The sequence below is a fragment of the Staurois parvus genome, unplaced genomic scaffold (genome assembly GCF_062004578.1).
Source record: "Staurois parvus isolate SC_StPar_1 unplaced genomic scaffold, SC_StPar_1.0 ptg000412l, whole genome shotgun sequence".
In the NCBI taxonomy this organism is placed as follows: domain Eukaryota; kingdom Metazoa; phylum Chordata; class Amphibia; order Anura; family Ranidae; genus Staurois; species Staurois parvus.
In genome coordinates this window covers 2,114,111-2,130,322 of record NW_028318208.1, presented here as the reverse complement: position 1 = coordinate 2,130,322, position 16,212 = coordinate 2,114,111, and the positions used below count along the sequence as shown (strand labels likewise).

General features: G+C 41.7%; 1 protein-coding gene across 5 annotated transcripts in view; it reads left to right on the top strand.

Annotated features, from left to right (window-relative positions):
- Positions 1 to 6,415, top strand: part of TSC2 (TSC complex subunit 2) — a 102,471-nt gene extending 96,056 nt beyond the window's left edge. For all 5 annotated transcript variants that reach the window (XM_089686817.1, XM_089686816.1, XM_089686814.1 and 2 more), the window contains 4 exons: positions 485 to 563; positions 2,235 to 2,326; positions 4,100 to 4,198; positions 5,919 to 6,415. In XM_089686817.1, the coding sequence (XP_089542943.1) occupies positions 485 to 563; positions 2,235 to 2,326; positions 4,100 to 4,198; positions 5,919 to 6,083 (435 nt within the window). In that variant the 3' untranslated portion in view covers positions 6,084 to 6,415. The remainder of the gene's footprint in view (positions 1 to 484; positions 564 to 2,234; positions 2,327 to 4,099; positions 4,199 to 5,918) is intronic.
- The last annotated feature ends 9,797 nt before the right edge of the window (positions 6,416 to 16,212 follow it).

The following is a 16,212-nucleotide window of genomic DNA, read 5'->3' as shown; positions in this document are numbered from 1 at the left end:
ATTACAATTTGGCCCTTGTCAAAGTCGCTCAAATCCTTACACTTCTGGTTTTTGTTTTTTTTAATGCTTTCAACATTACTACTTCAGGGTCAACATGTTCACTTGCTGCCTAATCTATCCCACTGGCTTTCACATGCCATTGTAATGAGATAATCCGTGATATTCAGTTTACCTGTCATAAAGTTGTGGCTGATCGGTGTAGGTTATCTTACAGCCTTTTCTCTCACTTATTTGTCCTGAAAATAAACATTGCTGTGTTTACTGTGGCTTGTCACATGACTGGCATTTGATCACATGATCAGACTGAACCCTAAGATGTGAATGTGGACTTTGATCATTGGCTGTTTTATATACTGCGGCAAGAAGGTCAGGATTGGCCAAGCTGGTGGTGATATTAATTGACAGCAAGCTCCTCATCCTGCTGTTTTCATTTCACAAAATGTTTTATTCAGAGAGTAATGGGCTGCTGTTGTCTTTCTATCAGGGTCAGTTTAACTTTGTGGATGTGAACATTCAGCCTCTGGACTGTGAGAGTAACCTGGTGACCCTGCAGTGCCGGAAAGGTGAGAAGCGGTCAGGATTGATATTTATTATCCTTGGCACGGGACTTCTGCCACAGGCCGTTGTGCCAATACAGGACACATTAATGAAATAGCCAGTGGGATGCACCACAGCGCCCAGCAATAGAACATGTCTAATAGCGACTGCTGCAGCTCCTAAAAGGAATAAAGACTTAACACACTGAGTACAACAAAATAAACATTCCACAGTTAACTATTTTAACATTCCCTACCACATTACTTGCAGTTTACAACCTTCAATGGTATTGGTTCCTGCTCTCTCAGTGCTGCTTCCCTAAACGTTCAGTTTTCACAGGGAAGATGGCCGTGGACAGTGCGGTCTCCAGCCAGTCTGTTGCTCTGGAGTTGGGAGAAGTAGGGAAGTGACTTGTGATCTTAGGCTATGGGAATGTGTGTTTCTGTTGATGCACACAGTATAGGGAAAAACCTCTCTAGTCTGTGCGTGCGGCGGAGGGAGACGCATCTCTAGTCTGTGCGTGCGGCGGAGGGAGACGCATCTCTAGTCTGTGCGCGTGCGGCGGAGGGAGACGCATCTCTAGTCTGTGCACATGCGGCGGAGGGAGACGCATCTCTAGTCTGTGCGCGTGCGGCGGAGGGAGACGCATCTCTAGTCTGTGCGCGTGCGGCGGAGGGAGACGCATCTCTAGTCTGTGCGCGTGCGGCGGAGGGAGACGCATCTCTAGTCTGTGCGCGTGCGGCGGAGGGAGACGCATCTCTAGTCTGTGCGCGTGCGGCGGAGGGAGACGCATCTCTAGTCTGTGCGCGTGCGGCGGAGGGAGACGCATCTCTAGTCTGTGCGCGTGCGGCGGAGGGAGACGCATCTCTAGTCTGTGCGCGTGCGGCGGAGGGAGACGCATCTCTAGTCTGTGCGCGTGCGGCGGAGGGAGACGCATCTCTAGTCTGTGCGCGTGCGGCGGAGGGAGACGCATCTCTAGTCTGTGCGCGTGCGGCGGAGGGAGACGCATCTCTAGTCTGTGCGCGTGCGGCGGAGGGAGACGCATCTCTAGTCTGTGCGCGTGCGGCGGAGGGAGACGCATCTCTAGTCTGTGCGAGTGCGGCGGAGGGAGACGCATCTCTAGGGGAGTGCCTTTAGGCTATGGGAATGTGTGTTTCTGCACACAGTATAGGGAGTAGCATCTCTAGTCTCTGCGTGCGGCGGAGGGAGACGCATCTCTAGTCTGTGCGCGTGCGGCGGAAGGGAGACGCATCTCTAGTCTGTGCGCGTGCGGCGGAGGGAGACGCGTCTTAGATTGTGAGCTCCAAGGGGCAGGGCCCTCCTATCCCTCTTCTTTTGAACTGTATTGTTGTATTGTCTCCCGTTTACACTGTAAAGCACTGAGCAAACACTTGGCGCCATATAAATCCTGTATAATAGTAATCTCTGCATGCAGCGGAGGGAGGATGCATCTCTAGCCTCTGCATGCAAGGGTGGCTCCATAGGATGCTGCAAGAGGAAGGAGCCACCCTGAAACGGAACACGTTGATAGTGATCGTGTCACTGGCTTAAACTGGAACATAGGCAAGGGTTAAATGATAAAGATTACTCAGTACATGAATAAATCAGCTGCTGAAAGGGCTTAAAAACTGAGGGTTTGATATCACTTTAGGTATTTTTTGTTAAGTTGCTAAATGTTTAACATTGTTTTCTTGTAGATATGGAAGGTCTGGTTGATATCTCTTTAGCCAAAATCGTGTCTGATAAAAACCTTCCGTTTTTGGCCCGTCAGATGGCTCTTCACTCAAATGTAAGGAAATTTCTATGGTGGTTTGTTGGGGGAAATGTGTGTGTGTGTGTGTGTGTATGTATGTATGTATGTATGTGTATGTGTATATATATATATATATATATATATATATATACTTTTTTTTTTTTTTTACACTTCTCTTTGGTATAGATCTAGGTGTGTCCCAATCCAGTTTGAATGCAATTACTTTTAAAATGGTTGTAAACCTCAGACATGAACTATGCGCAAAGCATATCCCTCTATAGTGTGTACTTCTGTCCCTTGCTTCATTCTTCTGCTATCAGCATGAATAACTTCTGACAAGTTTTCCTGACCCCAAGATAAAAATAGATTGACAGCCTCAGATCTGTTCCTATGAACTATGTGAAGGGGGGGGGGGGGTGTCACTCCCCTCCAATTAGCTCTCAGAGCTCTCCTCACGGAGTTCTGCAGTGTGTAATTTCAGCTCTCCACCCACTTTTTTTCTGAGCTCTAATATGTATGTATGTGTATTCAACACTTTGAAGGGATGTAGAGAAGAAAGGACTGTAGGTAAATAGGTACAACTTATGAAGGAGGATTTGTATGATCTGGGTATCACCTGAGGTCAGGCATTTCACTGGGTATATATAAGGGTTTACAACCACTTTAACTGACTCACTACCTCTGCTGGAAGTCTATTCCAAGAGTCAAGTACTCTCTTGGTAACATAATGCTAGGATCCGTCTTGAACATAGAAACGTCTTTATCAACTGCTTATAAAAATCAAGCTAAAAGTAAGCAACGCCATATTGGTCACCCACCCCCTCACCCGGTTGCAGAGAGCTTGGTACTCAGATCTGATCGGACAATCTCAGATGCAACCAGGCCTTCTATCCCAAGGAACACTACTCCAGCCTCCTCCTCATTCACTGGCAGGCACCGAGTAAACACTCTTCTGGCTTTGTACTTGGTGGGCCTTTTCAGCTGTTTTCCTGGAGTTCAACTTTAAAACCTAAATACAGAGATAAAATACATATATGGGATCTGGTTTACCTGCCAAAGGGTTTGTATTTCTCCATCCATTTTTCCATCCAACTACAAGAGCGCTGATCAGTACCCTCGTAGTTCATTGAGCCATCTGCTACAGTGGCTGACGGTACTTGTAGTTCTGTGAATGATCACTGTGAATGAATGAATGATGTGGCTGTGTTGGAGGAGCCCCATACGGCCATGCTGTTTTCTAAATGTAACAGCTGGTGCAAGGAAAATATCCCTGTTCATTGTCACAGGGAGGGGGCGGGGGTGGGCAGGTCTGGAATATGTTGCACCCGAATTATGGGTAACATGCGCTGAAAGGTGAGCTTATCCTTTAATGCCCATTTCCACATGCTTCAGTCCATTTAGTTGTCCGTTATATAAATGTCACAGATTCCAATCTTTAACCTCTTGGCGCCGGCCACACGCAAATGTGTGGCCTCCCGGCATCTGGGCCTTGACACCGAGCGGCCACTCATTTGCGTGCAATTAAGAAAAACATATGTGCTGAGAGCTCGCACCCTGCACGCTCCCAGCACACGTCTGGTACTCACGGAAAGGTTCCGCTCTCCTGTTTCATTTGGGACCTTTCCTGATCATGTGACAGCGTGTCACGGCGGTCACATGACCCTAAACCCCGCCCCGCCTACCGGCTTCTGAAACCCTTAAAGGGCCGGGAGGTGCCAGCGCCAAGGGGTTTATAAAAAACAAAAAAAAAAAAACCTGCTATTTGTATGTTGACCTGTGACATGTCATGTTCTCTTGTCTCCCTCCTAGATGGCCTCACAGGTGCACCACAGTAGATCTAACCCCACAGACATCTACCCTTCCAAGTGGATTGCCAGGCTGCGACACATTAAGAAGATAAGGCCTAAGGTAGGTCTCTGAGGAGTATGCATGAGTCTACCTCCTACCAAGGAACCTTGCATTATTTGGCAAAATAAATGTGCCACCACGTGACCTTTGCACCTACCTGTATGGACAAAGGTATGTCAAAACCCTTCAAATTGAGTTCAGGTGTTTTCAATGAAGAGAACCGTAATACTACAGCATGCAAGGGCACTTTACCTTACTGTGCGCTTCCAACCTTTTTGGCACCAGTTTTGGGTAGGCCATCTCCTGTTACAACATGACTGTCTTTATGGAGCTGGCTTTGTACATGGGCAAAGTTAGATGAGTTTTATTTGGAGGAACTCCAGTGGCCTGCAGAGAGCCCTCACCTCTCCTCTACTGAAAACACTTGGCATGAAATGAAACTTATTGCCAGCAAGGTCTTCTCGATCAATATCAGTACTTGACCTCACAAATGTTCTTTTGGCTGAATGGACTCCAAAATCTTGTGGAAAGTCTTCCTAGCAGATTAAGGGTTCTTACAACTGCAACTAGGGGTCCAACTCCATATTAATGCCCATGGTTTTGGAATGTACACATGGAATCTTCTGGGTTTGGGGTGTGCATGTGTGTGCCCCCTGCCGACCCATGTTGTGATTGGACACCATACAAGTCTGGCAGGAAATGTCAGCCAATGATTTTGGCTGGAAACAGCTGATTGTGTCCAAAAGCTGGTTCACTCAAAACCTCGTGAGCTTCTAACCTCCACTTGTCCATTTAAGCTTTAGCAGTAAAACCTTTTAAGCTGACTGATTTCTATGTAGAAGTGCGCAAGATTCTGAGTGAACCAGCTTTAGTAAAATAACTGCTTCCCCTCTGCCCTATAGGAGATATACTGTTGCAGGGGGCGTGCAAAATCAGACGTGTATATATACATGATTTTGCATTTGTGGGTAGGGGGCGTGCGCACCATTTGCAGCTGTCAATCACCGGGTCCCGGACGGTGATTACCGAGGATCTCTGAAGGGGAAGAGGGCTGCTTTTGTTTACCAACAGTCCTCCCTGTCGGCTCGGGCACACTGCTCTGGATGGCTGTGCACAGCCATCCAGAGCAGTGTGCTTACAGTGAAGCACCAACACTCCCTGCACATAGTTAACACTTTGATCGCCCCTCATGTTAACCCCTTCCTGCCCAGTTCCATTAGTACAGTGTCAGGTTTTTTTTTTAGCACTGATCAATGTATTGGCCACTTTATCACAGTCCCACTATAAGCAATAGACGCTATACTGCAATGGCAGTGATCGGCGACTAAGTAAATTCCAGTATATATACACCATAGCTCGTAGACCCTACCAAAGACATGTTGCAGAATACATTTTTGCAAAATTTATGAAGAAATTTTATTTTATTTTTGTTTCGTTTTACAGTAGAATCTGGAAACTTTTTTTTTTCTTCCAAGTGGTGATTGAATACCACCAAAAGAAAGCTCTATTTGTGTGAAAAAAAAGATAAAATTTTAATTTGGGTAGTGTTACTTGACCATGTAATTATGAGTTAAAGCCTCTCATGGATCCCGTGCAGCACAACACCTCCTCTGCATGTCCATTAGTCTGAGGAATTACTTGCTCCTGCCTTCAGCAGTCTCCTGAGCAATGTGCTGCATGCACTCAACATGAAAACTGCATATGACTCCAAGCCCCCTTTTGTCCATCATGTGTTACATTGCATGTAATAACTTGCCATTTCTTTTCATGCATTCTGCAGATCCATGATGAGTTTCTTGAAATGACTGCAAATATGCCTTATCCAATGCACAACCTCTCCAGCAAACCTCCTCCACAGAATCCGCCATCAGCAAGTGGCTCGTTTGAAACCGGTCAGCGAACACGCTTGATATCCGGTGTGGATGATTTCACAGAATTTGCATAGTGGAGCCATGCATGTGCTGGACTGGATGAACGGTACACCCCAAAACATTGACAGGAGCATACTGGAAGTACAGATTACCATACATGAACACTAAACCTTCCAGGCCACATGTATCAAGACTACAGCACAGCATTTTAGAAGAGACTCTGAATTAAATTATTTTCAATACTGGAATGGAACCCTAATTTATTAAAGACTTCTTCATCGGAGAGGATGCAGAGAAGACCGAGAAACATTCGCCTGAAGATGATCTTTCTTTGGACACACAAGTGCCCACCTTTGCTTAAAAGTTGTTTTCTGCACAATTCTAAAATAAAGTTTAAAAAATTCTATATCTTTCGTAATAGAAGGCTGGTCATGTTTGAGAAATATATACTGTGAATGTGTAAAAAAAAAAAAAAAAAAAAAAATTTGTGTACAAATGCTTTATTCATTAAACCAAAACTCCATTTTTTTGTAAGCCTTCCCCCTCCAAAGTTTTTTTGGTTTTTTTTTTTTGTTAGGTTTTTTTTTATTTTTTTTAGGTTTTTTGGTTTTTTTTGTTTCTTTTTTATATCCACTCCCTTCACACAATACAATACTTTACTTCCTGAAGTCTTCTGGCCAGTTACATGGTGTTTTCAGATCTCCTCCTTTATGACATTTCTACAGTATTGTGAGAAGAAAGAGAGTGGAAGGCGCCTCTAAGTGCAGTATTAACAATTTATTTAGTAAACAACGGATAAATTACACTTACAAGTTAAATGGTTAAAAAGACTCATCGTGTGGTAATTAGATCCAAGTGGGACATCCAGATGTCCAGCAGCAAACTATGTCTATAGGATCAGGAAGTAGAGTCCAGTGCCTGTGCATCAAAAATGAAGCTAGGAGAGCAGAGTTGGATGTAGCAGGTGAAGGGGGCGGTAATGCATTTTGGAGCATGCTCAATAGGCTCCTTCAGAGGTCTAGGCATAGTTTGCTGCTGGATGTCCCACTTGGGATTACCACACGATGAGTCTTTTTAACCGTTTATCTTGCAAGTGCAAATTTTCCATTGTTTACTAAATAAATTGTTAATACTGCACTTCGAGGCGCCTTCCTCTCTTTTTCTTGTTACTGCATTAGAGCCTTGCTTCCACTCTTAAGAAGAGCTGCCTCAATGTTACTGCTCCCATCCATCCATCCCTGATATCCATCTGGCACCTTTATCTTACAGCTACAGAGGTTGGGCTCCAACAAGCGCGCCCTATATAATATACATTTTCTACAGTATTGTACATACCCATATCTGGGAGCCCAGGATATGATATGATATGACCCGCCATGGGGGTGTGTCCATGACTGCCTGAGTGCACAGGAAATGGGTTAAATGACACTGTCCTCTTGCAAGCTGAATGATTGACAAATGGCAGAACACGGCACTGGGGGACCCCACTGGAGACCAAGATGAGTATTGCAGGAAGAACTCCAGTTTTAATTTAAAAAAAGCCAAACCTTTTTGAAAAATAAAACTGGAGCTCTGCTTTAAAGCAAATATTTGCTTAGATCTTGAAAAGCCCTGACATAAACACTTCTGTGCTCGGACATATCTGAATCTGTAGAGCAGAAATATTTTATATTGATCAGTCTGAGCCTGGACAATAAACGTTTAGCAGCACCAGATCCTAAAAAGAACCTTTTTATTACATTTTCAAAGACAAATCATTCATCATCATTAGACATGGAGGGGCTGAATACACTTCTAGAGGATTACCTCTGGCTGGCCTAGGCTTTGGTTCCTCCTGGATGTCATAATTGAGGGTGTAGGATTCTGTATATGGAGATGTTCTATTTGTGTTCAGTTTTTCTATTGGTCGAACTGGACGGACTTTTTCCAACCTATGTAAGGTGGCACTGGCTAGAACTCTTTTGGCTTCTATTAGAAAATGAGTGACCAGGTTATAAATTGGGTATTGGTTAAGGCTGCGGGCTTTTGTTAAGCAACGCCGTGTACAAATTCAGAATAGATAGCAATGTATGCTGTACAGAAAAACCAGTTAAAAAAATGCTGTTTGCTGAAACTTTTCTAAATCCTAGTGGATCAGATCCTACAAAATCTCTCTGCTGCCCCAAACCTCTTTTTACTATAAGGCTCCATTCACATAGGCGTTTAACCATGTTGCGATTTCTGTTGGCAAGAATCTGATTCCTGCTGTTGGGTTTGACAGCTTCACAAAGTGTGTCCAGCCGCGATCACCGCAGGTAATCGCTGGCCGTGCAAACAGCTAGAAAAGTTGTGTGTGCTGATGGCCTGTCATTGCAGAGTGGGGGCTCAGCAGCTGCAGATGTCTGCTCACAACTGTCATTTGGCAATTTAAAAAAAAAAGGTGTTTGCACTTCTTTTGGTTGATTTTTGCACGTAAGGCAGGAATTTGGAATAAATGGGTTGCTCTAAATATGATGCACCAAAATGTGGAATCACTGTTGCACCTGTATGGGTGTGAATGGAGCCTTGGCGATGGACCTCTGTGGAGCGCTAAATGATAAAATACAGACTAATCAATATAATTACAATAGTATTATTTCTGTGTTTTGAGGTGTTCAGTTACTAATTCTCATCAGAGAATTACATTTGGAATTATAATTAACTAACACAATGAAATATGATACATGGTGTGTATCCAGGGAATACCCGATTGCCTTTCAGGGGATCAGAAAGGATTTTTTTTTTCCCAGCAGGAGCAAATTGGATCGTGCTTTGTTGGGGGTTTTTTTTTTTGCCTTCCTCTGGATCAACTGTGGGTGTAGGATTATAACTTTTTTTTTTCTATGATTGAACTGGATGGACTTTTCTTTTTTCAGCCAGACTATGCAGAGGGTGAAGTCTTGCAGGGATTTGGCTTTATGCCAAGCTTGCCTAAGGGCATGGCTGTGTCTTCTTGAGACTTTTGGTGTCTTCGGTTTGCCAGGGTTGTAGAAGGCGAGGTCTGGTTCTGCATGTAGAGAGAGGAGCAAGTGTGTCCAGGGAGGATGACAGTAAGTCACTGTAGACAGATGTGGCCAGGACTGGGTAGGACAGGGGTGTGATTTTATTATAAAGACAGTAGCAGATTGAAGAAAGGAAGGGTTGAGGTGGTGGAGGTTTCTGCGGGAAACTATTTGCAGGTCGGAGGCATGGGAGGTAGGAGACGGGGAGAGTATGAAATTGATAATGTTGTGATTGAAGAGAGGAAAAGGGGTGTTAGAGAACTTGAAGGGAGTGCAGAGGTGGGAGAATACGAGGTTGAGAGTGTTGCCGTTGGAGTAGTGATTTGTGTCCATGGTTTAGGTTAAAAGAGGTGGTTAGGATGAGTAGATGAGAAATGGCTGAGGTGTTATCATTGACCAGAATGTTAGTCACTGAGAATGTTGGCAGGTACTTCAGAGGAGAGACAGTAGGGTAGCCATGCCGAGAAGTAATTGAGTAAGATGGACACTGGGCTGAGAGGATGGAAAATTACTGCAATCTTCAAACAGGTGAAAAAAGGTGAATGCAGAGCACTTCAAAAGAGTAGAGAGACAGAGAAGGGGGTGTAGGAACCTGGAAGGTGTTTTTTTTTTTTTTGGGGGGACAGCAGAAATCCAGCTCTACCGCCTTTTCGTCCGCTGGGTCAGGGTGTGTGAGTCCAGTGGAGGCCACCATGAGAGAGGGAAACTGGAGCGTCAGTGTCAGATTCCTGGACCTGGATTTTGGTAATAGCAAGTGCCATATAGGAGAAAACTGCATATATACTATGTTAGCACGGGAGAAGCCTGAAGCTCTCAGCACACACCCTCCTCAACACTGAGCACTCTTTTAGGGGAGGCATGCTGGGTAGAGGGTGGTTGGGGGCAGAGAGAAGGCTGATCAGGGAGGTTGGGGGGCAGAGACAAAGCTGGTCCAGGAGGTGTTTGAGGGCGGAGATGAGGCTAATCCAGGAGGTGGTTAGGGGCAGAAACGAGGCTGATCCAGGAGGTGATTAGGGGTGGGGATGAGGCTGATCCAGGAGGTGGTTGGGGTGGAGACGAGGCTGATCCGGGAGGTGGTTGGGGGCAGCGATAAGCCTAATCCGGGAGGTGGTTGGGGGTGGAGACGAGGCTGATCCAGGAGGTGGTTGGGGGTGGAGACGAGGCTGATCCAGGAGGTGGTTGGGGGCGGAGATGAGGCTGATCCAGGAGGCGGTTGGGGGCAGAGACCAGGCTGATCCAGGAGGTGGTTGGGGGCAGAAACAAAGCTGACCCTTTTTCCTTTTCTTCCCCCAAGGTGTCCTGTGTTTTATTTTATGTGATGTGTTCTTGTACATTTGTGATGAATTTTGCTGTATTTCAGTACAGTTCTGTGCAGAAAAAAAATGTAGCATGCTCTACTTTTTTTTTCTGGAACCGGAACACACTGGAACTGACTGTAGTGGCATGAACTATGCCATTGGAACCCATATAATCTACTGTCCATGCATTTTTGATGGACTGCATCTAGTGTGAACTGGTCCTAAAAGGGTTTTTATTGTACTAACAATCGCTTTGAGTTCTCTTTGGCTTTCCTCGTGTACCTCTGGTGTAGTTAGCACTAATGGCAGTTCTTTGGTTACACTACCTAACTTTCGGCAGTACATACAAAGTTGCGTCAAAGCTTGGGATCGCATACATATTTATTAAGCACAGGGTAAAAGGTACATATACTCTATTTCCAAAAGTTGAGATTGGCCGGCCTTTCCACACACATGAGCTTTAATGGCCCCCCAGTATTAGTCCGTAGGGTTTAATATTGAGTTGGCCCCACCCTTTGCAGCTATAACAGTTTCAACTCTTCTGGGAAGGCCATCCACAAGGTTTAGGAGGGTGTCTATGGGAAGGTTTGACCATTCTTCCAGAACCACATTTGTCAGGTCAGGCACTGATGTTGGATGAGAAGGCCTGGCTCGCAGTCTCCACTCTAATTCATCCCAAAGGTGTTCTATCAGGTTGGGATCGGGACTCTGTGCAGGCCAGTCAAGTTCCTCCACCATGTCTTTATGGACCTTGCTTTGTGCAGTCATGTTGGAACAGGAAGGGGCCATCCCCAAACTCTTCCCACAAACTTAGGAGCATGAAATTGTCCAAAATGTCTTGGTATGCTGACGCCTTAAGGGTTCCCTTCACTGGAACTAAGGGGCCAAGCCCAACCCCTGAAAAACAACCCCACACCATAATCCCCCTCCACCAAACTTTACACTTGGCACAATGCAGTTAGGCAAGGTTCTCCTGGCAACCGCCAAACCCAGACATGTCCATCGGATTGCTAGACAGAGAAGCGTGATTGGTCACTCCAGAGAACATATTTCCACTGCTCTAGAGTCCAGTGGCAGCGTGCTTTACACCACTGCATCCGCCGCTTTGCATTGCACTTGGTGATGTAAGGCTTGGATGCAGCTGCTCGGCCATGGAAACCCATTCCATGAAGCTCTCTACACACTGTTGTGCTAATTTGAAGGCCAGATCAAGTTTGGAGGTCTTTAGCTATTGACTCTGCAGACAGTTGGTGACTTCTGTGCACTGTGCGCTTCAGTATGCACTGACCCCGCTCTGTCATTTTATGTGGCCTACCACTTGGTGGCTGAGTTGCTGTTGTTCCCAGTTACTGCCACTTTGTTATAATACCACTAACAGTTGACTGTGGAATATTTAATAGTATGAAAATGTCACGGATGGACTTATTGCACAGGTGGCCACCTATCACGGGACCACACTTGGAGTCACTGAGCTCCATTCTTTCCCAAATGTTTGTAGAAGCCGTCTGCATGCCTAGGGGCTTGATTGTATACACCTGTAGTCATGGAGGTGATTGGAACCCCTGAATCCAGTGATTTGTGGGGTTGTTCCAATACTTTTGGCAATATAATGTATGCGCTTACACATTTCAGCCCTGTGTGGGCCTTAGGCCCCTTTCACACGGGTGAACTCCACCAGCTCAGCAGGGCATCTAATCCCCACTGAACAGGCGGATGACGGATCCGTGTCCATTCCGCTTATGCAGAGCAGATACGGACACAACATGCTGTCCACTATGGGTAGTCAGATGTAAATGGACTGCCTGTCCATTTACCTTAGACTGCGATTCGATCCGCTAGAAGGATGAGAAATGGATCCTCCATCTGTCTGTTTTTAGCAGATTGGATCGGATGCAGACAAGTGTTGTAAGGAAATACGTCTTAACTGGCATCCACTTTGTTCACACATCTAGAAAGGGAGGCATTATACAGTTAGTTTCGGTTTTGTAACTTCTCTCTCGTTTTCTGAGACTAGTTTCATTTCTGTAAATGGATCTACCGTATATGGTATCCCTCAGTTATTTGCAGTTTCTGTTCTTCACGTAACTATATTGATAAGAGTGGAATGTTTCATTGGTCATCCTGAGATTAAGCAAGGCCTACTGAGTTCTGTATAACCATTCTTGTCATGCATTAAACTTTCAGAGATTTAGCTTGCACATTTCAGTGTTTGGAGCTTTATTTCTCCCAGGCCTGAGGGTGAAAATAACGAGGACAGGGGCTACAGACATAGGTTGAATCTTTGCAGGTGTAAACGGACCTGTTGAATTCTGGACTTTTTTTCTGATAAGCAGCAACCTTTCGGTAACCTTTTTCTAGCGTCCCACCAAAAGTTTTGAATGTAGCAACATATCCAGTAGTTGGCCTAGTTCATTAAGTCTGTTTACAGCTGTCGCTCCATAGAGGGCAATGATTGGTCCGATCAGGTCTGCCTGAAAAACAGACAAGTGGACATGATCGGTCACCCATGTGAAAGGGGTCTTAATCGGATTAAGGCCCAAGGTGCCAAAACGCATAAACACATATGGAACTTTGTGCTTAATATATATTTCTGTGATCCCAAGCGGGGGTGACGGTGTACAACTTTGTATCAGAGTAATGGCCTTTTGCCAGCACTGCACACGTGCACTGAAGCTCATGTATTTACCAGGTTGAGCTGCAACAGCGGACTTTTGTCTAATTTCTGGAATCAGTGAAATCATTAGAGCCAAAGGGAACCTTTTCCACAATGTACACATAGGCATTCACTAGTGAGGTGGAAGCATACGTGGGTGAGGCTGAAGCTGGCCATACATGAATCACAATTTAGCTGGTTCAGGACAAATGTTGATCCGTGTATGGCCATCCCCAAATTGAGAGGAGTTGACCTAATGATCGATGAATGGGACTGCTGGTATATTTTTGCTTGATCATCTCTGCAGCCAAAGTGGGGGGAGACCAGCTGTCAGAATACAATAGCATATGGGGGGGTCCCTTATCCACCACTTCCTGTTTGGATGTTTTGTTTTTTTTTAAAAATTATCCGCCTGGTTGATCAGAAACAAAAAAAAAATCAATTTAGGGCCAGTCTGTCTACAGTTTATGTATAGCTGGTCAGCAAAAAAAAAAAAAATGATTATATATGTATATATTTTTTAGTTCAGCAGACTGACTGAAGGGGGAAAACTAACAGACTCCTCCATTCATACAAACTAGGTGGATGGAGGCATTCCCCTGCCAGGATATTGTTTTCTGACAGCAGGACCTGCCACTTTCAGAATACACGGATTTGTGGCTTCAGCTGACCATTGCATGCAGAAGGTTTTTGTTTTTTTACCGTACTGCATGGAATGAAAAATGTAAAAAAAAAAACCTTCTGCCTTTAGAACCACTTTAAGAATAGTTGGGTGCATAGCTGGAATTCCACTTTAATGTAGTCAAGGATGGTGCTGTCAGTTGTGGTATTTTCCATTAGATTGTCACTTTAATTCTATAATGCAGAGTATTTGCTATGAGAAGTAAAAAAATAAAAAAAAAAGTTCCATGTAATTGTGCAACAAAAGACGACACACGACCATAGTGCAGTCATTTTTATTCTGACTTTGTCTTACAAGTTGCTTTGCGCATTTAACAAACATAAGGCAATACGATGAAGCAGCCTATGGGATAAGCCAAGACCTCCTCTGTGAAACACCACTTCCTGTTGAAAGCGTTACCATCGCTGGCAACATCAGAGGCAGCCATTGTGGAAGCTGAACCAATCTTTGGCCTATCAGTTCATTAGAAACTAGTCACAACCATGCTGTTCCATGTGAACGCCTAGGCTGCGATCTATGGGGGAAATTCATAGAGATTTAAGGGATCAGTCCAACCTGGGATTCAGGCGCATGTGGTTCTCATAATGACAAGACTTAAAAAAAAAAGAAACTTAAAAAAGACTTGTCTTTTTTTTTTGTCTTTTTTAATTCTTTTATTTTTTTTTAAGTCTTGTCTTTTTTTAAATCTACTTATTTTGTCTTTTTTAAGTCTTTTTTTTGTATGTTTTTAAGTCTTTTTTAAGCAAATCTTTTCTTTTAAGTCTATTTAAGCTTTTTTTTAAAGTCTTAAGTCTTTTTTAAGTCTTCTTTATTTTTAAGTCTTGTCTTTTTTTAAGTCTTTTTTTTTGAAGTCTTAAAAGAAAAAATAGTCTTAAGTCTTTTTTAAGTCTTTTTTTTTTTTTGAAGTCTTAAAAAAGAAAAAAAAAAAAATTAAAAACGACTTACAACTTAAAAATAAAGAAGACTTAAAAAAGACTTAAGACTTTAAAAATCTTTATTTTTAAGTCTTCTTTATTTTTAAGTCTTAAGACTTTAAAAAAAAAGGCTTAAATACACTTAAAAAAAAAAGGACTTAAAAAAGCCTTAAGACTATTTTTTCTTTTAAGTGTATTTAAGCCTTTTTTTTTAAAGTCTTAAGACTTAAAAATAAAGAAGACTTAAAAATAAAGATTTTTAAAGTCTTAAGTCTTTTTTAAGTCTTCTTTATTTTTAAGTTGTAAGTCGTTTTTAATTTTTTTTTCTTTCTTTTTTAAGACTTCAAAAAAAAAAAAGACTTAAAAAAGACTTAAGACTTTATTTTTTCTTTTAAGTCTATTTAAGCCTTTATTTTTTATTTAAAAGTCTTAAGACTTAAAAATAAAGAAGACTTAAAAAAGACTTAAGACTTTAAAAATCTTTATTTTTAAGTCTTAAGACTTAAAAAAAGACTTAAAACTTAAAAATAAAGAAGATTTAAAAAAGACTTAAGACTTTATTTTTTCTTTTAAATGTATTTAAGCCTTTTTTTAAAGTCTTAAGACTTAAAAATAAAGATTTTTAAAGTCTTAAGTCTTTTTTAAGTCTTAAGACTTTAAAAAAAAGGCTTAAATACATTTAAAAGAAAAAATAAAGTCTTAAGTCTTTTTTAAATCTTCTTTATTTTTAAGTTTTAAGTCTTTTTTTAAGTCTTAAGACTTAAAAAAGACTTAAGACTTTAAAAATCTTTATTTTTAAGTCTTCTTTATTTTTAAGTCTTAAGACTTTTAAATAAAAAATAAAGGCTTAAATAGACTTAAAAGAAAAAATAAAGTCTTAAGTCTTTTTTAAGTCTTTTTTTTTTTTGAAGTCTTAAAAAAGAAAAAAAAAAAAATTAAAAACGACTTACAACTTAAAAATAAAGAAGACTTAAAAAAAGACTTAAGACTTTAATATAAAGGCTTAAATAGACTTAAAAATAAAGAAGACTTAAAAAAAGACTTAAGACTTTATTTTTTCTTTTAAGTCTATTTAAGCCTTTATATTAAAGTCTTAAGTCTTTTTTAAGTCTTCTTTATTTTTAAGTTGTAAGTCGTTTTTAATTTTTTTTTTTTTTCTTTTTTAAGACTTCAAAAAAAAAAAGACTTAAAAAAGACTTAAGACTTAAAAATAAAGAAGACTTAAAAGAAAAAATAAAGTCTTAAGTCTTTTTTTAAGTCTTCTTTATTTTTAAGTCTTAAGTCTTTTTTAAGTCTTTTTTTTTTGAAGTCTTAAAAAAGAAAAAAACTTAAAAAAGACTTAAGACTTAAAAAAAGACTTAAAAAAGACTTAAGACTTAAAAGAAAAAATAAAGTCTTAAGTCTTTTTTTAAGTCTTAAGTCTTTTTTAAGTTTTTTTTTTTTTTAAGACTTCAAAAAAAAAAAAAGACTTAAAAAAGACAAGACTTTAAAAAAAAGGCTTAAAAAAGACTTGCAAAAAAAAAAAAAAATAAGATTTAAAAAAGATGAAAGACTTTAAAAAAAAAGACAAGACTTAAAAAAAAAAAAAAAAAAAAGTTCATATTGGGTTACAGGTACACTGGCTTTGTTCAGTGCT